General features: G+C 38.9%; 1 protein-coding gene across 1 annotated transcript; it reads right to left on the bottom strand.

The window, feature by feature from the left end:
• Positions 1–9,129: 9,129 nt before the first annotated feature.
• LOC138961726 (uncharacterized) lies at positions 9,130–16,630 on the bottom strand. Its single transcript, XM_070333399.1, has 2 exons — positions 16,479–16,630; positions 9,130–11,473 (listed from the first exon to the last, which is right to left on the bottom strand). The coding sequence occupies exon 2, from the start codon at positions 11,446–11,448 to the stop codon at positions 10,897–10,899; it is 552 nt and encodes a 183-aa protein (XP_070189500.1). The 5' UTR covers positions 11,449–11,473; positions 16,479–16,630; the 3' UTR covers positions 9,130–10,896.
• Positions 16,631–27,434: the final 10,804 nt, after the last annotated feature.

Below are 27,434 nucleotides of genomic sequence, written 5' to 3'. Positions count from 1 at the left end.
CATACAGAGAGACAAAAGCCGCCAGACCCCATCACAAACAGAACTCTACAATTCACAGGTGTTGCCTTGCAAGCTATATAAAGCTCGCAACTTCTAACGCGAACTACTCTGCAGAGTCTGCTGTGAAGGGCGACGGTAGTCTCCCTGTCACATTATCTTATCATATCTTATCGTATCTTATCTTATCTTATCTTATCTTATCTTATCTTATCTTATCTTATCTTACTGCACGACACATGTCACTGTAGTTCACTGAGAATGTTTTGCAACAATTACTGTGCTTGTGCGAACCGGTCTCGAAGATGTATTGATTTTTGTGAAATATGTTTAACCAAGCATTTTAATAATGTATAACCATTTCCATGGGGCGTGGGTAGCATGTAAAACAGCACCTATGAAAAAGCCACCTACAAGTACGGATCGAACATATTATTATAAATCTTCCACTACTCAAACTTTATATCAAACCAGTTTTGTTTGTGCGGGCTTAGTAATCTTAGATGTACTATACCTATACCAAGAGGGATTATGTGTTCAAGGACCATAATTAATACAAACCAACTTACTGTCAAACTCTGTCAAGTTCTGAACTTGTCCTTACTGTTTTAAATTCGTTCAAAGCTAACCGAATTATATTTAAGATGGAGATTAAGTCAACTAAACCGTCGCAATATAACCTTGAATGGTTGAAAACGACGTTAAACACCAAATAAAGAAAGAAAGAAAGTCAACTCATACGTACTAAAATCACAGCTTTCAATTGCTTCGTGCGCCTTTGTTCCTTGAACAATTCTCTTGATTTTGGTACCGCCGACGTGGCGAAATATGCACACATATGTGTACTATTTTGTCGAAAGTAAGCATTATATTAAAACGTGAATCATGCTTCATCATGCCATGCTGATGCTGTATAATCAATTATCATGTTTTGTCACTTGCGGGGGGGGGGGGGGGGGGGGTGCTTCAGTGTCGACCATATCAGTAGATTCCTTAGCTTTATAACGTGTACCACTGTACCCAATTAAATGTAACCGATATTTTGCAGAAATAGCAGTCGAACTGGGTCTTTCCACTTTATATTATACCTAGCAATAGACTCTTTGAGAATAGAGTATCGTTTTCTGGAACCTCAATCTGGAACTTCCTTGCTTAATTCTGTACTCTTTAAAACCAGCCTAAAGTTTAAAAAAAAAGTAATATAACCATTTGATAATACCTGAAATAATTTCACCGAAGATTTACATGTATAATCAAGGCTCCCCACGGACGCCCAACTCAGAAGGGCAGGGACCCCCACTTTGAACTAGTAGAGGGTCCATGGACTCCCTCGGATATGTTTCAAAGGGTCCCCAGAGTCCAGGGAGCCCCGATAATTAGTCGACGTTTTTTTTAATGGGCTTTCGCGATTTTGTGTGACCGGTTTAGTGCTCGTTAGCCTAACGGTTATTTGCTTACACGGTAATGCACTTTTGACTGAAACCAACAGTTGTTTTTATAATTGTGGAATTTTGCCCAATTTGATTTTTGTGGAAGAGCTCTTTTGTGTGTGAAATTTATTATAACACTGTTTTACTCAAGCGGGTTTGTTCTAGATAGGTATTGCCCGTTTGCAGAAATTACCTGTCTGCCAATAACAGCGAAAGAAGTACGCAAGTGATGGAAAGCTTGTCTTTGTTTTTGTTATTTTCTCAAAATGTGTTCAAATGATTATTTCATTTTTCTCGTTTAAAGAGTTTCCTCTGAAAAAAAGTATACAGGTCGAACATTGTATGTCCTGTTCAGTATCCAGTTTGCCTTAAACGGACTTATACTACATGTGGCTAAAAAAAAAACACGTTTGTTTTATTTCACAAAAACGTTTGAAAATCGTCATTATAACACCTTACAAAATCCAAAAAGAGCAACCTGACATAATAAATAATTCATTTTTTGTGTACAACGCATTTGCTTTTCGTGCAGAAAAAATAGTGCTGAAGAGATGGCAAATACACTAACACAAATGTTAATTTGCGGAATAAATGTAGGGGAAGGGCTCCTAATATGGACCACTTTTTGTTTCATGCTGATAACTAGCTTGTTTTCTTGTGAAGAAGTTTCATTTTGTGTTTGGTAGTCCTTCTCTCTTAGGTTAACCGTTAGGCCTAATTAGAGTGAAATAGATTTGATAGACATTCAGCAAAAATTAAATACAGAAAAAATTACAAAGGGTCCATATTAGGAGCCTGGGCGCCTAATATGGACCAGTGAATCGGCCTTCGCGAATCACTGTAAAAAGCCCCCTATATTTCAAAATAACATAATACAACTTAGTGTACAAGTCATGATCAGCCTAATTAAAATATGCTCTAGATTTATCTGTTTCGGGTTGATGAGAGCACTATTTGAAGTACACCAGGAAACTAAAGAAGCTTATCAAAAACAGAGTGAAAATAAGTGAAATTATCAACTTCCACGAAAAGAAGACTTTTTGTTGCATTTGTTTTAAATGTCGACGGCTAGCTATAGGTTATTTCCAGCAAGCTTCTTAATGAATTAATGAAAATAGCCTTTAGCTTTTATTTTCTTCGATTTGTTGAAGGTGGTCCATATTAGGGGACTCGCACATACTTTGAGATTTTGCTATTATATTTTCTTGGCAGTAGAAACTCGGGTTCAACACTGCTAAACTACTGTTTTAGCTGTCATATATAGCAATTTTTCTTGTGATAAAAGCTTTGGCTGTGGACAGAAACGAGTCCGTTTTAGGCGGCAAATTTAGAGTGAACGCTGCCAAAAGTGAAAACAAGTCGCGTAAAGCGAAAATACAATATTTAGTCAAGTAGCTGTCGAACTCACAGAATGAAACTGAACGCAACGCAACGCAGCAAGACCGTATACTCGTAGCATCGTCACTCCACCGCCCGTGGCAAAGGCAGTGCCCGTGGAATTGACAAGAAGAGCGGGGTATTCGTTGCGCTGAGAAGGATAGCACGCTTTTCTGTACCTCTCTTCGTTTTAACTTTCTGAGCGTGTTTTTAATCCAAACATATTATATCTATATGTTTTTGGAATCAGGAACCAACAAGGAATAAGATGAAAGTGTTTTTAAATTGATTTCGAACAAAAAAATTGATAATAATTTTTATATATTTAATTTTCAGAGCTTGTTTTTAATCCGAATATAACATATTTATATGTTTTTGGAATCAGCAAATGATGGAGAATAAGATAAACGTAAATTTGGATCGTTTTATAAATTTTAATTTTTTTTTACAATTTTCCGATTTTTAATGACCAAAGTCATTAATTAATTTTTAAGCCACCAAGCTGAAATGCAATACCGAAGTCCGGGCTTTGTCGAAGATTACTTGACCAAAATTTCAACCAATTTGGTTGAAAAATGAGGGCGTGACAGTGCCGCCTCAACTTTCACGAAAAGCCGGATATGACGTCATCAAAGACATTTATGAAAAAAAAGAAAAAAACGTTCGGGGATTTCATACCCAGGAACTCTCATGTCAAATTTCATAAAGATCGGTCCAGTAGTTTAGTCTGAATCGCTCTACACACACACAGAGACACACAGACACACAGACACACGCACATACACCACGACCCTCGTTTCGATTCCCCCTCGATGTTAAAATATTTAGTCAAAACTTGACTAAATATAAAACAAGTCGCGTAAGGCGAAAATACAATATTTAGTCAAGTAGCTGCCATTTTTCAGCAAGACCGTATACTCGTAGCATCGTCAGTCCACCGCTCATGGCAAAGGCAGTGAAATTGACAAGAAGAGCGGGGTAGTAGTTGCGCTAAGAAGGATAGCACGCTTTTCTGTACCTCTCTTTGTTTTAACTTTCTGAGCGTGTTTTTAATCCAAACATATCATATCTATATGTTTTTGGAATCAGGAACCGACAAGGAATAAGATGAAAGTGTTTTTAAATTGATTTGGACAATTTAATTTTGATAATAATTTTTATATATTTAATTTTCAGAGCTTGTTTTTAATCCGAATATAACATATTTATATGTTTTTGGAATCAGCAAATGATGGAGAATAAGATAAACGTAAATTTGGATCGTTTTATAAATGTTTATTTTTTTTTACAATTTTCCGATTTTTAATGACCAAAGTCATTAATTAATTTTTAAGCCACCAAGCTGAAATGCAATACCGAACCCCGGGCTTCGTCGAAGATTACTTGACCAAAATTTGAACCAATTTGGTTGAAAAATGAGGGCGTGACAGTGCCGCCTCAACTTTCACGAAAAGCCGGATATGACGTCATCAAAGACATTTATCAAAAAAATGAAAAAAACGTATGGGGATATCATACCCAGGAACATTCATGTCAAATTTCATAAAGATCGGTCCAGTAGTTTGGTCTGAATCGCTCTACACGCACGCACACACACACACACACACATACACACACACATACACACACACACACACACATACACCACGACCCTCGTCTCGATTCCCCCTCGATGTTAAAATATTTAGTCAAAACTTGACTAAATATAAAGAGACAAAGCCTAACGGTTTTGAGATTTCTGTTTCTGCAACTGTTTTGACATGTGAGACAATGACAAAAGGTGACGTTTTCATGTCAGTATGTCCCAAATGACATCACCAGTACATTTTTCATTCTATCTAATCTGTTTTCGTTCTATTTTTTCTAATAACATGCGTTAACAATTGATTGCCAACTGGAATGGAAGAGCACAAAAAGTGTAATTTGATATGTAGTTTCTCTAGAGGGAAAAACATCTTCCACTTTCATGTCAGTGTGTCCCATGCAACATACATTTGCCAAACAGCTATGTGTAAGTAGATTATTTGTTAGTGGTATAGAAAATACTGATCAACAATCAAAGTCAGTTTTCACATTCATTTTCTACCTATTTCTTATTTGTTTATTCTTTTGGCAATGGTGAAATGTCAGCAATCGTGTGTCATTCGGGACAGTAGACATGACACCTGACCTTTTGTCACTGTCTCATGTGCAAGTTATCCAGAGAGGGTGAATACAGCGAATACAACTTTTTTGAGCGCTCTAGCGCCGTTAGTTTGTCAGAACAGAAGGTGGTCTATATTAGGAGCCGGTCCATATTAGGAGCCATTCCCCTACATTTTGTTAACATCTGTCTTGAAAACAGTTTCAGAGAGAAATAAAACGCGCAAGAAGAAAGAGAGAAATACGTCACAATTGTGCAATGCCGTGTGCCCAGCTTGCACTGGGTGTAAAATGAAACTTGTTTGTAATGCCATTATCTTTCTTAATAAAGCATTTTCTTATCATTTATATGAGTTCTTCTTGTGTGTATGTGTGTCTGTGTGTGTCTGTGTGTGTGTGTATGTGTGTGTGTGTGTCTGTGTGTGTGTGTGTCTGTGTGTGTGTGTGTGTGTCTGTGTGTGTGCGTGCGTGCGTGACTGTATTAGTGTCTGACTCTCTGTGTCTGTCTATCTATCTGTATATCTGTCGGTCGGTCGGCCTGCCTGTCTGTCTGTCTGTCTGTACGTGTATGTGTATCTATAAATCATATTTTAAAAGGTTCTTAGCGAGTTTGTAAGAGAATTATTGCGCGAAAGAGATAGACGGACAAATAAGAGAAACAGAAACGCGTCTTCGATTAAATCATTTCTCTCTTCTTTTTTTTTTCTTCTTTTTTTCGTTTACAGATTTTGCACACAATACATACAGAAACATAGAGAAAGTCAGGCAGGCAGGCGTGCGCACACACACACACACACACACACACACACACACACACACACATGTACACACACAGTAACACACACACACACATACACACACACACACATACACACACACACACACACACACACATACACATGTACACACACAGTAACACACACACATACACACACACACTCACACACTCACACACACAGTGGCACACACACACACACACACACACACACACACCTTTGGTTTTAATATAACGAGCGATTAAACAAGAAAGGACAACTGTATTTGCATTGCCATTTAATGCAGAACAAGTACTAACAAATTGTAGAAGGGAAAGAACCTAGTACATGCTTACTTCGTGCATTTACCATGTTTGTCTCCCCTGGTATAATAACGGTCGATCCCAGCATCGGTGAATTGAGAGGGAGCGCGCAGTAGCATAACATTGGCAATACAAATTGCATTGTTAAATGAATACAAGAAAATTTGCTGATTCAAATCAGCAGGTTCCCAGACGTTCCTTCATGTAACTTTTAGGTGAATGGCAAGGACTACTACTAAAGTAGTCCTTGGTGAATGGTCAAAGTGGTTTCTTCAAAAAACAGTCATGGCAGGGTGTTTGTGTGTGACACTTGTCCGAGTGCTAGCGTGAAATAGTGAAATGGTTAAATATGGCAAGTTATTTGAAGGAAAAAATCTTGTTTTGTTCCCGATCAATATTATGCAAGCTAGGGTTTTGTTTATGGTAAATATGTTCTGAAATGGACTACATGTATATATATATATTATGCTCACACTCAGTCATCTTGCACAACAATGCAACACATGGATTGGATTAATGGAATGACATGTATTTGTCAACAACGAATCATGGGATAGAAAACTACAAAATGTGAAAGAAAGTACATTTAAACAATAAATGTAATACTGATTGTTAAACAAATGTAACACCGTTAATTGAACGCCATTGTGATAATAGCACCAGTAACAAGATATTGGCAAGTGCAATGATGGTAGTATTGTAATTACATTTATTTGTCAACAACAAATCAGGAAATAGAAAATTCAAAACGGGAAAGAAAATGTTTATGTTAACAAAATCCTGAAATCAATTTTAAGTAAGCTATTGCCGTCAACATGGAAAAATTGCGCGAGTGTCAATTGGTACAGTAAAACTAAACGTTTCATTGGACATTAGCGCAATTTTTCCATGCCGACGATGATATGTAGATTGTTTTATGTCACACCCACAGCTTAAAAATAGTTTGGTTTGATCGAGAAATGTTTGAGTTATGAAAATAATTATATTTATTTGTCAACAACAAATGACGAGATAGAAAAATTAAAAATGGGAAAGAAAATGTGTTATGTTAACAAAATCCTGAAATCAATTTTAAATAAAATATTGTCGTCAACATGGGAAAACTGCGTTAGTGTCAATTGGTACAGTAAAGGTAAACAACATTTCACTTGACATTAGCGCAATTTTGCCATGGCGACGACGATATGTATATTGTTTTATGTCACACTCACAGCTTTAAAAATAGTTTGGATTGACCGAGAAATGTTTGAGTTATGAAATAATTATATTTATTTGTCAACAACAAATGACGAGATAGAAAAATAAAAAATGGAAAAGAAAATGTGTTATGTTACACAGCTTAAAAATAGTTTGGATTGATCGAGAAATGTTTGAGTTAGAAAAATAGCAACTGCTTGGATTGTAAAAAGAAGTCTAGAAAATGGAGTTTTGGTGCATTAGTGAAAAACATAATTGGCATAATTATACATTGTTAATGTTAATTGAACATGATCCAGATATCATCAGCAACATGATTCAGATATCATCAGCAGCAAGTTATTGGCAAGTGAAACTGTAAACAAATGTTAAAGACAGTGGGTTTGAAAAACAGTAAAATATAGTTTGATACATGTAGTAATGATTGGTACGCTCTTCTTGTCAATTTCACTGCCTTTGCCATGAGCGGTGGACTGACGATGCTACGAGTATACGGTCTTGCTGAAAAATTGCATTGCGTTCAGTTTCATTCTGTGAGTTCGACAGCTACTTGACTAAATGTTGTATTTTCGCCTTACGCGACTTGTTTTTCAATCACTACAAAATTATCATACAGCTTTTTATGTCTCACTAAATTATAAATCAGATGTATGTGGTTGTTTGTTGCCTTGAATGCCCCAAGGGGCAAAAATGAGTGTTTCTTCCATACTAATAAGCCTCATTTGCCTAAACCATATAGGGAGTTATCCGTCCTTAGAGAGTTAAATTTTTTTATATAAATCCCATGCTAATTTCAAATACAGCGTTTTGCTATTCACTTCAATATAATAGTAAATAACAATCAAGAAATAACGAAGTCTTTAAACCACAATTTCCCAGATATTTACACTTTTCATTTTGTTTCAATTCACACCACAAAACATACACTTCGCCTTTTGCTATTCAGTCTCAAGTCTACATAATAATAGTATAAATCATAACTAATTTTCTTCACATCATCAATGTTGCCTCACATGTTCTTTGTACAATCGTTGGTTTTCACAATAAATATTGCATTACTGTAATTGTCTTCTTTTTCTTTAACAATGTCTTTCCAAAAACAAAACTCAAAGACCACAAAAGCAACCTACTCCTATCTCTCGTCTCTCTTCCTGGGTACAATGGTACCTAAGACTTACATTCAAATGCTTACATTTCCATGCTACCCACATTGACAAAATACCAATAATTATTCAAAACAAATGAACGAAGGGAAAAAACCGTTGTGTGCCCTATCGCATGGCGTTGAAGCGAGTTACTTCCCTTACACATTCAATCACCGGAAGCTAGTTGGTTTGCGATTGTCGCTGTACCGTTCTTTGTATATTTTTAACGTGGGAGATCTGAGATAGTTTTTTTGTTGTATTATATAACCTATTATAGTGTAATTTTGCATCATGCTGTAACAGTTTCAAGAAAGAATGACAAAAAAATTGAAATACATTGCTGCAAACAACTAAGTTTGCCGAAAATTAGTTCCGGAATGTCACCATTCGCACAGCCAAATGCCTCCGCATAACCCAGACCTCCGGGTCTGGGAACAAGAGCATTTAAATGATGTGTGAAGGAAATTATTTCTAACCTGTCAAAACAGAAGGATCTGTATAGATATATTTGGACAACGAATTTCATATCAGCAAAGCGGAATCGCAAAATAAAAGATAAATAGATAAATGAGTGAATAGTGATATTTGCACAACTAAGTGATAATGAATAGCACCCAAAAAAGCTTAACCTTTTAAACAGGCTTCATGATAATTGTGCAAATGACGTAGATGCCAAATGAATTAAACAAAATCAGTCAATCAATATGAGGCTTATATCGCGCGTATTCCGAGGGTACAGTTCTAAGCGCAGGGATTTTTTTCATTTTTATTTTTTTATGCAATTTATATCGCGCACATATTCAAGGCGCAGGGATTTATTTATGCCGTGTGAAATGGAATTTTTTTTACACAATACATCACGCATTCACATCGGCCAGCAGATCGCAGGTATTTCGGCGCATATCCTACTTTTCACGGCCTATTATTCCAAGTAACACGGGTATTTTTGTGGACATTTTTATCTATGCCTATACAAGTTTGCCAGGAAAGACCCTTTTGTCAATCGTGGGATCTTTAACGTGCACACCCCAATGTAGTGTACACGAAAATAAGCCAGTTAACCAAAAAAAGGCACTACCCTTGCTTCACCATCTCTGACGGACCTATTATTTGGTGCACATCCTCTTATGACCATTTGGCCTATCTTGGGACAGGAGGTGTTGCATGCTATAGGGATAGAAAAAACACAGACAGACATGCAAACACAGAACACAGACGATCGCGTTCGAGCTCTGGAAAGCTGTGGTTGAGGTTACAGGAGCTTGTATCAAAGCGCCGACGATTATAACTTACTCCTATGAACAGTAGTAGTAAGGAGACAGTTAGGATGATGGAGTAAATAAAAATCGACCGGCGCTTTGATACAAGCTCATCGTCACGCTCATAAGAAAAATACCTATCTCAGTGTTAGGCATTTCTGTAGTGAAACTCCAGGGGAAGTGACTGGAAGGGTATCTATCATGAGTTAGAGAGTACAAACTCTAAGACCATCGGAAACCATTGCCACGGTAACGTAAGCAAAACTGCCGATCTCGTTTCTTGAGTTAGGCACGTTTTCTTTATGATACCGGAAGACTTGTTTTGAGAATGTGACGGTATGAAAGAGGTCTGTGTGGGTTGTTATGCAAAATGTTGCTGTGAGTGTCAGCTCTTTATCTCACGTTTGTCCCGTCGTAACATCTCGAGATAGGAAATTTGCAACTTATAACTAAAATGAGATAGGCAGATTGTTCAGAAACCAAACTAACGTGTTTTGCGTTTTTCTCAAAACATAAAAAAAATGACATAGGCAATTATCTTATGAGCGTGACGTCATGTGGTTGCCGTATTTGGAAATGGGGCTCACTGTGAAGATTGGTGTTGGAAGTTGTTGGCTTAGTTTACACACCATACCAGATCTGAACAGACTTTTATAAGGGGATAAGACCATTCCAGTGGTTGGACACATACCGAAATTCAATATTTTTACTGCTTTTGTTACATATAATTATATGTATGCCCGTGTAAGGAGTTGATACACACACAAGGACACATCTGCCTTATTTGTGAGATGGGGTAAATGAGCATCCTATGTTAAGCAACGGGAGGTTGAGCTTTCGTAAAAATAAGCGAATGAAAACATCGATGTTTGTGGCTATGTCCTATACGTTTAGGATATAGATTGACGGGTTTTGAGATAATCTGCCGTCTTTTTTTTTGTTATCAAAGCTTAGACAAATTTGAAAGCTATTCAAAAAGGCATCGATGGCAACTGTTATTTGAATCTTTCATGACGTTGATTATGTCGGCTGGTCTTGAGACAAGTTAAAATCAAATAATTATTGTGGGTGCTTTTTTTTTACAAGACTATGCCAGATTCAATGTTAGCAATAATGTCCATCCTTCAACAGTTTGATCAAAAACGCTTGGGGATCTATTTCAAGACTTGACGTGATTTAAAGAAAGCCTCAGTGTAAGTGGTAACTGTCATTCTTCGGAAGGTTGATTAGAGCCGTTGGTGAACTTTGCCAAGGCTGAGCGCCAGTCACAACTAATCAAACAAGGCCTCAAGACCGGAGGTGATTTTTTCCTTGAGGAAGTTCATGAATTCGGTGACCTTCTTGGCAATATTCTTCATTGCCTGTTTGATCCAGTTCCATAGGCTGCGGAAGAACTCTCGGATGCTCTCGAAGATGCTTCTGAAGAGGCCAGCCAAGCCCTTCAAGAAGTCCGTCACAAAGGTGAGATACTTTAAGAAATCCGCCCGATTGTTTTCGTAATCGCCCAGTTCTTTCGCGAAATCCTCGTCCGACTGGCCAGGTTTTTGCGTGGGTTTCTTGGGTGTCTTACTCTTCACTTCTTCCTTCATGCTGGCCAGCTGAGAGGTCACCTCCGTCTCCACTTCGTCGAAAGTGGCGTCTATGATAGAGTTCAGCTCATCGTCCGAGGCGTCTTTGTAGCGTTGCTTGAAGTCCTCGACGCGTTCTTCCACCTTGGCTTCCACGTTGTCGCGCATCTTCTCCGCCTGAGCTCTGAGGACCAGCGTCTTCTGCTGGTAGCCCGAGGATAGCGTGCTGGTTCTGGATGACCCTCTGTGGGACATTTTTTGTTGGATTTATTGACAAGTTCTGCAAACAAAGAGGAGACGATGTCACAATTAATATCTGAAGCATCAGCAAAAGCAGCTTAGTAATCGTCTTTGTCGACTATGCCGTGAAAGCGTCATCATCATCATCATCATCATCATCATCATCATCATCATCATCATCATCATCATCATCATCATCATCATCTTCATCATCATCATCATCATCATCATCATCATCTTCATCATCTTCATCATCTTCATCATCTTCATCATCATCATCATCATCATCATCATCATCATCATCATCATCATCATCATCATCATCATCATCATCATCATCATCATCCAGTCGATTCTGGGTCACATGACACATGACAACGAAATCTCTGATCCGAAAAGTGTGCCAGGCACCGAGTTGAGTGCCTTTACCGGGATAGACAGTTTGAATGAAATGACATGAGAAAAAAGATTTCTATGGGCTACAAAAATGAGTATAAAAGCCTTGTTGCTCAGCAGATAAATAAATATGTATCCTACATGCACGTGAGAGAGACCACTCATGAGATAACAATATCGTTTAAACCACACGTGTGTATATCATGTAATTGAGATCGTGACAAAATTTACTCTGGAAGGGACCTGATTTTACATTGCTTATATGATCCCAAAAGTCATCGAAACAAAGACCAAGACCAAGACCGAGACCGAAACCAAGACCGAGACCATGACCGAGACCGAGACAGAGACCGAGACCGAGACAGAGACCGAGACCGAGACCGAGACCGAGACCGAGACCGAGACCAAGACCGAGACAGAGACCGAGACCGAGACCGAGACCAAGACCGAGACCGAGACCGAGACCGAGACCGAGACCGAGATCGAGATCGAGACCGAGACCGAGACCGAGACCGAGATCGAGGCCAAGGCCGATACTAAGACCGAGACCAAGACCGAGACCGAGACTTTGACCGAGATCAAGACCAAGACCGAGACCGAGAACAAGACCAAGAACAAGACCGAGACCGAGACCGAGACCAAGACCGAGACCGAGACCAAGACCGAGACCAAGACCGAGACTAAGACCGAGACCGAGACCAAAACCGAGACCAAGACCAAGACCGATACCGAGACGAGACGCAGGGTCTTCAGCATCACAAGTACAGCCCCCCTCCCCCCCCCCCCCCCCCCCCCCCCCCCCTCCGCCAACAAAGACTGCCACCCACAGAAATGCTGTTGACCGAATTATTTCATAATTATGCGTACATCAACTTCAGAGACGAGTTGCCCAGAGCGGTTCGCCACAGGTCGCCCGCAGTGCGAATGACAGAAAGCCGTTTCTTTGGGCAGTGCAGGAAAGCGCTCGCGAAGCACTCGGCGAGCGGCTTTGGTGTATGCTCGCCCACCGCGCGCCGCGTAATCCAAGATGGCGGCGGTGTTTACACTGCGATGCTGTGTAGCGTGTTGCGATCTTCTCGGCATGGTTTTCTACGTAACCCGAGGAATCCACCGCTTTTCAAGGTTCAGGGACTACCCCAGCTAAATTTTCCATCATGACTACGTTCTCTCTGACGATTTCACTGACCGAATCGTCTACTAGTTTAAGAAGTACAACTTTTTTCATATCTCGCAGCAATCGTGCTTTCTTCGTCGCCATCGTGAAGCGATTTGCCTCGTTGTGAGCCCGTTGCATAGACCAATCCAGAGCGACTTTTCTCTGAGCGGGCTATTGTGATTCTGAGCAACGCATGGCAGCTTATGCATGACCTGTCCACATAGTGGTATGTTTGCAGGTCAAATAGTGTGAACTTTGTGCTCTTTCGAAAATCAATGTCAAATTCGGGGATCGACTCAACAGTACGATGTTTGAACTTGAACAGTAGCCAAACTAACATGATCTAAGCCTTCCAGATTGTTCAATTTTAGTAGTATTTGAAAGACCAAGTATACCATAACATCAGACAACCAGTGACTTGAATACAGCAAATACAGGCAGGATCACGGCATGTCTCATTGAGAATTTCGTTTATGCCATCATGAGTTTTGCGCGCCAATGCGAGAGTTTCACTTTATAACGAAGGGGATCATTTTTTCAGCCGTTTGAGTTCAGCGAATAGTTTCAGAATTGTTATGCAGAAATGTCATGACTAATTTCCAAAGTTTTTCTGTCTGTAGGTATAATGGTCCGACTTTTATCTTTTCTCTAAAATTACCCCAACGATAATACTCGGACATTAAGATAATCCAAAAAGTCCAAATCTGGAGGGTTTAAATTAGGTAAGTAAAGCTAGCGCTACTGCTCAGTGTCAAACCTCTTTTTCTTTTTTTGTGTGTGCATAAATAGTGATTTATTCATTAAAATAGTCACGAAAATTACAATCGTCAGTACTTTTTGCAAACCAGCACAAACGTGTGGTGCTGTTGATGGCATAGATTACCCTCTCCGGTGCTAAGCGAGGGGAAGGGGTGGGGGAGGGGGGTAGCAGGGAGATAACAGTAAAATGCAAGTGTTTATGCATGTGCATTGTAAAGTGTTTTCAGCTAAAGTTTTTTTTTCCCCACCGTTTATCAAAAATAAAGAAGAAAAAAAGTAATACTACTAATAATACAAAATGTATCTACTGATACTGAAACGAGTAATGAAGCAATGCAAAGCACCTAAAGGTATGATTACTGCGCGCGTTGACTTTACTATGGCTTTATCACAAACTGGCCGTGTAGACTTACACACACAAACACACATTGCAGTTTTATCTTGCAAGATCAGGTTGAAAATAAAACCCACTACACTTTCACTTCTCGTGTACGCAGGCTTTTAAATGGGTTATGGACATCATTTTACATCGTTACAGAGAGGTTTGACTGTACCAACAATGTGTAGCAGGGCTGTTTCCTGCGCAAAAGAGGGACACATTTTTTTTTTTTTTTTTTTTTTTTTTTGGGGGGGGGGGGGGGGGGGGGGCTGGTGCCAGTAACACATTAATTTATGGAGAAAACAAACACTCTTTAAATACACTAACTAGGCTGCAGGATTGTGGTGTATGTTCAAGTCAAAGGATGTTCTTTTCCATTTTAAAAGCCTGGAAAAATGCATGGCGATTTATAAAATAATTTGTTTGGGAGAGAAGGTAACTTTTTACGTAGTTCCGTTGTTTGAAGGTTATAGATCAAATCGTTATGTATAGGCCTACTCCATTCTGACCGCCATAGCTGACAACACTGATACCTCAGTGAACATGTGCTTTCCATGCAGTCAGCTAAAGTTTTTGTTTTCGAATGTCTTGTTTGAATATTTTCCTATATGTAAGTTATTTGCTCGAGTGTTTTCACATCAGGATATGACCTACATATTTGTATAGCTACCGCCATTGTGCTCGTCATATCGGCTGCACATGAGCTAAAGATATTGTGTACTTAATTCTACCCTTTGCACCATTATCACCCCATTTATGTTTGGTTTCGTTGTGAATGATAACCTTGCTATCGGACATTTAGCCAATTTTGTTATTCTTGTTTCGGACTGATACTCTCATCCATTATTGATCGATGCAGTTATACTTTTTCTTGATAATATTTTGGTTATTTTGTTCAAATAAGTGCATTCAGATATGCCTTTGTTTTCTTGTAATTTTTTTTAAATTTGTTATTGTATTGTACCAAACTGTATTTTACTTTATTTTGTTTCAAAAATGATTTTAAGTAATATATTCTATCTTGTTTTATTTTGTTTTATCTTATTCCTTCATTTTCTTAAACATTTTTTATTGTTATATTTGAGATCATAAGATACCTTTTGATGCATAAATTGACAGCGCCAGACAGCATATATATTGGTTTTTTTTTTACACTTTTATTTTTATTTTTTGCAAGGACAACACAAGCAAACAATGAGGACATTATGAACGTACTACCTGCTTGATAATAATAATACAGTCAAAGAAAAAACGCGTAAGGCGAAAATACAACATTTAGTCAAGTAGCTGTCGAACTCACAGAATGAAACTCAACGCAATGCAACGCAGCAAGACCGTATACTCGTAGCATCGTCAGTCCACCGCTCACGGCAAAGACAGTGAAATTGACAAGAAGAGCGGGGTGGCAGTTCCGCTGAGAAGGATAGCACGCTTTTCTGTACCTCTCTTTGTTTTAACTTTCTGAGCGTGTTTTTAATCCAAACATATCATATCTATATGTTTTTGGAATCAGGAACCGACAAGGAATAAGATGAAATTGTTTTTAAATTGATTTCGAAAATTTAATTTTGATAATAATTTTTATATATTTAATTTTCAGAGCTTGTTTTTAATCCAAATATAACATATTTATATGTTTTTGGAATCAGCAAATGATGGAAAATAAGATGAACGTAAATTTGGATTGTTTTAGAATTTTCAGATTTTTAATGACCAAAGTCATTAATTAATTTTTAAGCCACCAAGCTGAAATGCAATACCGAAGTCTGGCCTTCGTCGAAGATTGCTTTGCCAAAATTTCAATCAATTTGATTGAAAAATGAGGGCGTGACAGTGCCGCCTCAACTTTTACAAAAAAGCCGAATATGACGTCATCAAAGGTATTTATCAAAAAAAGGAAAAAAACGTTCGGGGATATCATTCCCAGGAACTCTCATGTCAAATTTCATAAAGATCGGTCCAGTATTTTGGTCTGAATCGCTCTACACGCACGCACACACGCACGCACACACAAATTGACCTACTTTGTGGACTTTTCATGACAATGACTGTTGACTGTTCAGCTGAAGTTAATACAAAGAACATATAAAGTAATTTCGTCGTTAGATGTAGAGATTTTGTTTTCGGTGGCACGTTTTGTGGGTCGCCAGGTATCAAAACTCCGTTGTAGTCATTCCATGACTCAAATTCCCTTTGCTAAAACTGATCTTTCTTCTTGTTTCTAATTTCCTGATAGCTCTTTCTTCAATCCGCACAATTTAACATTATATTTCTATGTATGTCAATAAAAGTTTTACTTACACTAATTTTGTTCCACGAATATTCTCAAACTCAGAAGACAAAATTCATACTTACGGAAAACTGGCCTGAAGTTTCAGCGTCTCCTCACACTTTGTTAGTCAATACAGAGTATCGCGCAGGTTCTCTCCGACTGCAGCCGACGTAAGGCGACTTTTATACTCTCTTGCAACCAACTCCAACTCCAGATCCTCAGAAATTGTTTACAGCATGCAAGGGTTTTTCCTGGGTTTTTGGGATGTTTCTCTTGCTTCCTTTTGACCTATTTTGTGTGTGTGTGTGTGTGTGTGTGTGTGTGTGTGTGTGTGTGTGTGTGTGTGTGTGTGTGTGTGTGTGTGTGTGTGTGTGTGTGTGTGTGTGCGTGTTATAAACTAGGGTCTACTTTTGTTTTTTGTAGTTCTCAATCTACACATTCTTCCTTTCGTTCGTCCTTTATTTCCTTCCTTCTGTTCTACCTAGTCTGCATTGTTGTCCTCTCCCTCCCCACCCCCACACATCCAACCCACTCCCATCAAAGAAGGTAGAAGCGGCCCTTACCCTCTTTGCTCCCCACCCCCCTAAAAAAAAATGCCACCATCTTCCGGCCCTACAACCCCCTCCCTATCTAGTGTTTTCAGAATCGGGTATTTCTGAGAAAAAAATCTTCTGCGTTTCCCTTTCGACGTGCTGATGATTCACTCCACTCTGCCTGTAGAAAGATAGCCGCCTTTTTCTGAAAAAAACCCAATACAGGGAATGAACTGTGTCGCTTTCGTTTGCAAGCAATTTAAGATTTTACTTAAAAAATAATTAACGAACTTGGTATAAAACAATTCTGTCTCAAATAATCACAAGTTAAATGAACTTCCGTTGTATTCTTTACTATTTTTAATTAAAAAAAATATATATATATATACCACATGTTTGATTAATGAAAGAACATCGATGTTGCTTTGTCGAGGCCAGGCATACTCGTTTTAATAAACTACAGGTTTTAGCTGACTAAGGACTCTCCAGTATCTTGACCGACAGATAAACCAAGTGAAGCTTTAGAGAAAAAAGACGAGACGAAAAGAATGATATCAGGTTTTGTCTGAATAGTTCTTGCAGGAATCGCTGGGTTCTCGTGAAAACATAATCATGCAAACAAACAAACCAAGAGAACATCAAGAATATACACGTAAAGCTAAAACCAAAACTAAACAAACACACACACACACACACACACACACACATACGGACGAGGAGCACCTTAGGTACCGGTCATACGCAGACGGATCTGTGTGACTTCTGTACGTACGAAATCCACATTAGGTACCGTTTGGCTATACACAGTGTGTAACCCGTACGGACGAAGGCATTAAGTACCTGTTTCCTATACACACTGATGGTTGTGTATAGTGTCAGTAAAGTGTGAATAGGTGAGGATGGAACTTTAACCGTCGATCACTTTACATGTATATATGTTGCATGTTTTGCTTTTGATTTGTATGTTCCTTACTTTGTCATTTTGTTGTTTATGTTTATTTGCTTGTTTGCTTACTTGTCGATTGTTTGCTGGTTTGTTCGTTTACTTTGTTTATTTGTCATGTTGCTTTACTTGTTTATCATTTATTAGACATTTGTATTAGAAGTAAGGACCGGTTGTAAGAAAAGGCGTCACCTTAAACCTCTATCCTTGAAAAATAAAGTTCCATCATCATCATTATCTCTCTCTCTCTCTCTCTCTCTCTCTCTCTCTCTCTCTCTCTCTCTCTCTCTCACTTTTTACATTTAGTCAAGTTTTGTCTGTGCCGGTGTGCGTGCGCGTGTGTAGAGCGATTCAGAGTAAACTACTGGACCGATCTTTATGAAATTTTACATGAGAGTTCCTGGGTATGACATCCCCGGAAATATTTTTTTTTTTCGATAAATGTCTTTGATGACGTCATATCCGGCTTTTTGTAAAAGTTGAGACGGCACTGTCACACCCTCATTTTTCAATCAAATTGATTGAAATTTTGGCCAAGCAATCTTCGACAAAGGCCGGACTTCAGTATTGTATTTCAGCTTGGTGGCTTAAAAATTAATCAATGACTTTGGTCATTAAAAATCTGAAAATTGTAATTAATTTTTTTTTATAAAACGATCGAAATTTACATTCATCTTATTCTTCATTATTTTCTGATTATATTCGGATTAAAAACAAGCTCTCAAAATTAAAAATATAAAAATTATGATCAAAATCAAATTTCCGAAATCGATTAAAAAACAATTTCATCTTATTCCTTGTCGGTTCCTGATTCCAAATCATATAGATATGATATGTTTGCATAAAAACATGCTCAGAAAGTTAAAACGAAGAGAGGTACAGAAAAGCGTGCTATGCAGCACAGCGAAACCACCACCGCGCTAAACAGTCTCGTCAGTTTCACTGCGTTTTGCGCGAGCGGCGGACTACGGTCACTGTAAAAAAAATGCAGTGCGTTCTGTGAGTTCCACAGCTTGACTAAATGTAGTAATTTCGCCTTAAGCGACTTTTTTTTTTTTTTTAAAATTGGAGAAAACCTGTTTCTTTTTTTTTCTCTTTTTTTTTGTGGTTTGCATGGTTGTTTATACAAAAAGCAATTGAGGAGCCATACATGGTTATTTTTTTTACTCCTTTTTTCCCCCTTATTCTCGTCCATCCGCTCCCTCCCACCCCCCTCATAATATTCACAAACGTCATATATCACTTCACCTCATCTCGACTTATACATTACTCACATACTTCCAATGTACATTTCATTTTCCAATATACTATTCAAATCGTATCTATCACCATACTTATATTTACTAATACACATTTTTGCAATCAAAATAATGTGATTAAGTACCTTATTATTTTGGCATATATTACTAGGTTGATAACCAAACAAGACATCGTGTTCTAAGAGGTGCACATTTGATCCTGTATTTCTAAAAATATAATGGACATTTTCTCAAAAGCTCGTCAACTTCTCACATTGCCCAAAAAAAGTGTTCAACATAATCAATGTGTTTACAAAATGTACATAATTTTGTTTCTCTAATTTTCATTTTATTTAATAATATATTCGTGGGATAAATATTATGTAATATTTTCCATTGTAACAATCGCAATCTTTCTTTTTTTGTACATTTGCTTGCTAACAGCCAATAACTGTGATCTAGTTTAACCTGATATTGATGTAACCAAAATGTAGCAGCGCAAGGCTCGCTCGCTTTATCAGCATGCGAAACTTTCTCGCGGAGGGGTTAATGATCACCGGGTTCCGTGTGTCAAGGTCATTATTGTGTTCGTCTGCTCGCGGGCTGGCTGTGTTTTTGCGAAGTGCAAGCGCTCGCACAGCAGTCTTCACTGCGCCGTACTCAAAAAATCTAGAGGGACTGTATCTTATCTTTGTGCACAGCTGGTTAAAAGGAATCATATCTCCGTTAACCCAAATATCTTTCAACGTATCTAAGTGCGCTTCTATCCATTTTTTAAAATATAAGCTTTTATTTTTATAAACCACTTTTATATTGTTCCACAAACATTGATCGCCAAAGCGATCTTCTCTCATCAATGATTTTCAAAACCGTTTCCATGTCGTTTTTATCTTGAAGTAAAACAGTTATATCATCGGCGTACATAGCCAGTTTCAAGATACGCGATGTTTGTTCTGCAAAACCTACATCTGGTAAGGCAAATCCTGTAATATTGGGGTGACTTCGGATTTTGATTGCTAATAATTCTACAGCAAGCACGAAGGCCAAAGGTGAGAGGGGACATCCCTGACGGATTCCGGAATTCACACTTATTTCTTCCGAAATCCAACCCATATAATTTATGCAGCTCGTGGTGTTTGTCATTAAAACTTTAATCCATTTAACAAATTTTTCGCCAAAACCAAATTTTTTAAAGGACCAGACCACATAGTCTTTTGAGATGGAATCGTAGGCTCGAGCGTAGTCAAGGGCAAGTAATAAATTACCTGCTTGATTTCTTTCATTAGCGTAATTAATGACATCATCAATTAATCTAATCAAGTTACTTGCCTTTCTTCCCTTAATAAATCCTGTCTGATCTTCTGACACGAGGTCAGAAATAACACCAGATAAGCACTGCGATAAACATTTTGCCAGCATTTTATAATCTGTATTGGTTACAGATACGTATAGGGTCTCCAATTCTTAAGGCTATCTCTCGGCAAATCTTTACCCTTATGGATCAACGTGATAACTGCTCTTTTCTGAGTATCTGACAATTCACCAACTCTAAATGCACTTTGAAGGGAATTAACCACCATCATTTTTACTTTAGGCCAAAAACATTCATGAAACTTGTACTCAATCCGTCTAAACCTGGTGACGAACCATTTTTTTTTTAATAAAGACAGCGCCCTGCCGATTTCTAACACGGTAAAATCAGTTTCCAAAACATATTTTCGTTTGTCATTTAACTGAGGAATATTTAAATTAAGAACTTTACTTTCAGCATCCTCCTCAACAAAATTCCCATTTTTATCAAACACGTTATTGTAAAATCTCACTTGCTCCTGTAAAATTCCTTTTTGCGTCGTTATTGAGAGCCATTTTCATCAATTAATCTGTCCATACATTTTAAATTAGCTTTCATTTTTTCCATATTTAAAAAATATAATATCCCTTCACATGCACAATTCTTTATAACATATTACAACCAAATACAATAGCAAATAAGCAAAAAAACATGGTTTGAAAGGGTAGCTTTATAGGGTTTTTTTTCGAACGATGTAAGGATCACTATATCCCGCCAAACCGCAACACGGTGGCCTAGTGGTAAGGCGTCCGCCCAGTGAGCGGGAGGTCGTGGGTTCGAACCCCGGCCGGGATACCCAAGACTTTAAAATTGGCAATCTAGTGGCTGCTCCGCCTGGCGTCTGGCATTATGGGGTTAGTGCTAGGACTGGTTGGTCCGGTGTCAGAATAATGTGACTGGGTGAGACATGAAGCCTGTGCTGCGACTTCTGTCTTGTGTGTGGCGCACGTTAAATGTCAAAGCAGCACCGCCCTGATATGGCCCTTCGTGGTCGGCTGGGCGTTAAGCAAACAACCAACCAAACAAACAAACAAAATATATCCCGCCAACTAGAGTTATTACGGCTTGTTGATTTTGCTGATATGAAAGTCATTGTTTCTCACTTCATTGGTGCAAACAGTGTAATTTTGTGTTGTACATTTTATTGTTATGCAATGGTTGTTATATTTGTAAGCATAAGAGAGAGAGAGAGAGAGAGAGAGAGAGAGAGAGAGAGAGAGAGAGAGAGAGAGAGAGAGAGAGAGAGAGAGAGAGAGAGAGAGAGAGAGATTTTTCACTCCATCAAAGTGTCTCCTTTTGAATGCTAAATATAAGTCAGGGAATACGTCTAAAAATGGCATCCAAATTCCAGGAAATATGTATATTACCTGGATATTTTAGGGAATATATATATTTATTGAGTGAAACAGGGAATACGTATAAATCAAATCTCTTATATTATTAAAAGCTGCATCAAAAAGTTTGCAACATTGATATCGGGACTACACAAAATAGAATGTTTATATAATGGGTGGTGGTGGATAATGCTGTCTGGATTAAAATATAACAAGTCGCGTAAGGCGAAAATACAATATTTAGTCAAGTAGCTGCCATTTTTCAGCAAGACCGTATGCTCGTAGCATCGTCAGTCCACCGCTCATGGCAAAGGCAGTGAAATTGACAAGAAGAGCGGGGTAGTAGTTGCGCTAAGAAGGATAGCACGCTTTTCTGTACCTCTCTTTGTTTTAACTTTCTGAGCGTGTTTTTAATCCAAACATATCATATCTATATGTTTTTGGAATCAGGAACCGACAAGGAATAAGATGAAAGTGTTTTTAAATTGATTTGGACAATTTAATTTTGATAATAATTTTTATATATTTAATTTTCAGAGCTTGTTTTTAATCCGAATATAACATATTTATATGTTTTTGGAATCAGCAAATGATGGAGAATAAGATAAACGTAAATTTGGATCGTTTGATAAATTTTTATTTTTTTTTACAATTTTCCGATTTTTAATGACCAAAGTCATTAATTAATTTTTAAGCCACCAAGCTGAAATGCAATACCGAACCCCGGGCTTCGTCGAAGATTACTTGACCAAAATTTCAACCAATTTGGTTGAAAAATGAGGGCGTGACAGTGCCGCCTCAACTTTCACGAAAAGCCGGATATGACGTCATCAAAGACATTTATCAAAAAAATGAAAAAAACGTATGGGGATTTCATACCCAGGAACTCTCATGTCAAATTTCATAAAGATCGGTCCAGTAGTTTAGTCTGAATCGCTCTACACACACACACAGACACACACACACACACATACACCACGACCCTCGTCTCGATTCCCCCCTCTACGTTAAAATATTTAGTCAAAACTTGACTAAATATAAAAAGAGGTAAACAGGTGGCGAACTGTATTAAGTTTCACTGACGGTCTAGTCTTCAGTGACAGTGCAAATAACAAATCAGAGGTGATTCTTGCTAATCATCAAGCTTTTATTTATCCGTATGAATTTAGCAATGAAAAACGGATTGACAATTAAAGGGTAAAGAGAGAGGAAGGGAGAGAAAGAAGGAGGGGGAGAGAGAGGGAGGGGGGAGAGAGGGAGGGGGGGGAGAGAGGAAGGGCGAGAGAGAGGGATGCGTGGGGCTGGCGGTGGGGGTGGGGGGCCGTGGAAAGGAGCAGCTAGTCGTAGAGCGGTTCGACTCGCGCAGTGGCTATACATTACACGGTTCGCGTGCCATCAATTAGAACGTCGTCAAGTAGGTAGCCCGCTGGGAAACCTACTGGAGAGCTAGAGAGACAGCTGGACGCATTCCTTGTTTATGGTCAGCAGATTAATGTACTGCCACACTGAGATTGAAGTCGCAGAGGCTTACATCGGACTGGGTGGCCGAGTGGTATTTGTTTGTTTGTTTGTTTGTTTGTTTGCTTAACGCCCTGGCCGAGTGGTAACGCACTTGCGGAAGCGAGAGGTTGCGAATTCGACCCTGGGTCAGGGCTTTAGCAATTTTCTCCCCCCTTTCCTAACCTAGGTGGTGGGTTCAAGTGCTAGTCTTTCGGATCAGACGAAAAACCGAGGTCCCTTCGTGTACACTACATTGGGGTGTGCACGTTAAAGATCCCACGATTGACAAAAGGGTATTTCCTGGCAAAATTGAATAGGCATAGATAAAAATGTCCACCAAAATACCCGTGTGACTTGGAATAATAGGCCGTGAAAAGTAGGATATGCGCCGAAATGGCTGCGATCTGCTGGCCGATGTGAATGCGTGATGTATTGTGTAAAAAAAATTCCATCTCACACGGCATAAATAAATCCCTGCGCTTTGAATATGTGCGCGATATAAATTGCATAAATAAAAATAAAATAAATAAATCCCTGCGCTTAGAGCTGTACCCACGGAATACGCGCGATATAAGCCTCATATTGATTGATTGATTGACATCCTCGTATAGTCACAGTATACTGACACCAGTTCTAGCATGATAGAGCGGCTGTCACTATAGGTGTCTCTCTTTGTGTGTCTGTATTATATTACTTGTGATTAAAACAAAAAAATGCCTGATGGGAAACAAATAGAAAAAAAATGTTATGACAAGGATTCCCCTAATATTTCCGAATGTCATTTCTACAATGACGCTTTAAATAACGTCTTGATGAAAGTTGGTTGACGTGAAATGTGGCTTGAAAAAAAAAAGAGCATTAAACCTTTAACGTAATGCAGCAAGCAGAGAATGCAGAGAATATGGAATATTATCTGTCATAGGAGTACGATACCAGTTAATCACGTCTAACCGAATGTTTGGAGATTCGAGAGTGGAGGATAAGTAGAGTGATATATGGGGGGTGTCATTATTGAAGAAAGAGAGATGGAGAGAGAGGAGAGTTGGGAAAAGAGAGAGTGTGTGTAAGAAGGTGAGAGACAGAGGGCGATGGGGAGAGGTTGAGTGATCATATGAGGGGTGTTGTCAATATTAGAGAGATAGAGGGGAAGAGAAGGAGAGAGAGAGATGGGAGGGTGAAGAAAGAGAGAGAGTGTGTAAGATGCCTCCATAAGAGATGTAGCCTAGAATAAAAGCAATATCTCTCGATACATGTATTATTTCTCTTAACATGTAAGTTATTGTTCGTAGGCCTAATATGAAAACAATAATTTTGAAGTCTGAATCCAGTATCAATATTTTGAACTGTTTCGGTCTATACAACGCTTCCGTGTAGCATCTTTCATATTCTCTTGGGACGGGACAGGGAATGTGTTACAAACTAACGCTTGCTTATATTAGCAAGCCCAGTCAGTTCTAGCAGAGGGAATGAAATACAATTATGCTCAGTCTAGATTGGTCTCTAGGTACTCTACGGAATGTACGCGAGTAGTGAAATATGATAGCGGTCAGTGGATCAGTTACCAACATTCCTCCTGACATCTGGTAGTGATTTAGTCTTGATGGTGATCGGTGCTTTCCTTCGTTAGCCACTGGACTTGTCAGTTACATTTTGACGATTATCTGAGCGACCCCTTTTACAGAAAATTCAAATAGCAACCGAACCCATTCATGGAAGATCAAATAGGATGTACATTAGGTCCCTAATCACGAAGAGGGTCACCTAGAAACTCGCTCAAATATGTGATTTTTCTTGATACATTGTTAACTAATTGGAGTTTTCCTAACAATACACACACACAACGTATTCGTTTTGATAACAAAAATAATGATATGGCATGTATCAATAGCCGGCATGTGATAAAGGGGTAACAAAATAATAATTAACAAGTGACCATAATGATCATAATACTTTCCGTTTATCATCTCGTGCTGTGGTTGTTGTTTTATTATTTAAAGTCTTCGTCTCGGGCTGATTGGTCCTGATATGGCTCAAAAGAGTCGGCTGGACCGAAAGCAAAAATCAAGTAAAGTATCTGGGGCTGATAGAACATATGGACCCTAACGGGTGAATGGTGAATGGTGAGCAGTATATTAAAACCCTTCCTGGCCGGATAATATGGTACCTAGGGTCACCAAAGTTCAGAGCTTCTCGGCATCGACTCCGATGAGCATGCTTGGAGAAAAGTGGGTGCAAACGAAAACATTTAAACCATGCCTGACGGAATAATGTTGGCACTAGGATTATCTAACTACAGAGCAAATCAATATCAATCACCACAAACTGGGGCCTTAAATTCGGAGAAAATAACTGTGTCCTTACTGAAGAAAATTGAGTTTGTTTGTTTGTTTGTTTGCTTAACGCCCAGCCGACCACGAAGGGCCATATCAGGGCGGTGCTGCTTTGACATATAACGTGCGCCACACACAAGACATAAGTCGCAGCACAGGCTTCATGTCTCACCCAGTCATATTATTCTGACACCGGACCAACCAGTTCAAGCACTAACCCCATAATGCCAGACGCCAGGCGGAGCAGCCACTAGATGGCCAATTTTAAAGTCTTAGGTATGACCCGGCCGGGGTTCGAACCCACCACTAGGCGCCTTACCACTAGGCCAACCGGACGCCTTACCACTAGGCCAACCGTGCCGGTTAGACAATTGAGTACATGTATACGAAATAGCATTTCCTGGCGGGATAATTTTGAGTGACACCAGGGTCATCAATCCGCATGATATAATTATGAGCGTTTATTCCCATGGACCTCGAGCTCATAGCCAAAGTGAGTTTCAATAGCTTTACCCATTTGGGAGAAATGAGTACATATATATGTTAGTCATATTGAGAACAGACACAAGTCAAACGGGATAATTGCACTATGATCAACAAACTACTTCGTTTGAAAGCAAATGTGTTGTTGTTCGTCACCCAGAGGGTGGACGTTTGCGTTTGTTCCGGTCAGTCTATATGTCACAAAAGTCACTAAAATATCACTCACGCGAACTGTCAAGACGCAAAATAGATAAGTTGGTAAATTGCTCTCCTAACGTGACAAAACGAAAGTGTCCGAGGCAGGAGATCGAATTCCATTGGCGTCGTTGATTTAAAAAAAAAAGCTTACTGGGTGACGCAGGGGTTTGTCGGACCTGTTCTTCTTAGGGGTTGGGGAGGGAGGAGGTGTTGCGTTGTTGTTGTTGTTTTTTTTTGGGGGGGGGGAGAAGAACATTGCAGTTATGATAAAAAAATTATGTCAATATTTGTCCCGCGCTAATCTGTGTGAAATCGCTTACCGTTGCCAATTATAATTCATATATTAATACAGGTACTGGTAGCCTCAGTCACACGAAATTGCTAATTTCTGTGGTACTGGGCAACTTTCACGTTAATCCTTTTGCATGGGCATAGTGGAGGCCACCTCGATCAGGACTGGCTGGGTCTAATGTGTTTATTTTTTTAATTAAGTGGGTTTATTTGAACATTAAATATTTTTACCTACCGCCGGAAGCCCTTAGGCACCCCTGAAACTCGACATGCAGCCGTCCGGGATAAAACTGCCCGAGAATCCAATAAACACTTTAGACAATACAGTATCATGTCAAATCAAGTTTACTCTCAAACCTATCAAGTTGTTATCTTTGTTACTTATTGGAATGGCAAACGGAACATCCATTGCCTATGGTTTTTGTAGTGTCATAGCTGTATTTTTCCCTGAAACTTTTGCAAATTATGTGTAGGCCAGTTGGTTAGGACACTCTTGCTTCATCATGTTCTAATCACGTACGTTCGAATCCACGCGGTGCTGTTCATTGTTATTTTATTTTACTGATACGTTTTTTATAATTTAATTCGTCATCCAGCGGGAACGTTTGCGATTGTTGCATTCCGTAAGTATGCATGTATGTATGTCACAATATAGGAACTGCGATAAATCCTGAACCGCTAAGTATTTTTCAACCAAACTTTGTAGGTAGATGTAGACACACAATAGCCTATTGTGTGCAACAATTATATTGGATATGTCAAAGGTCAAGGTCATTACGGGGCCCGATGGTCAAAATACATAATCAGCCATATCTCCCAAAGTTCTGGGAATATTTCA

This window comes from Littorina saxatilis, linkage group LG3 (assembly GCF_037325665.1).
Source record: "Littorina saxatilis isolate snail1 linkage group LG3, US_GU_Lsax_2.0, whole genome shotgun sequence".
Lineage (NCBI taxonomy): Eukaryota > Metazoa > Mollusca > Gastropoda > Littorinimorpha > Littorinidae > Littorina > Littorina saxatilis.
This window is presented reverse-complemented; position numbering and strand designations above follow the sequence as displayed.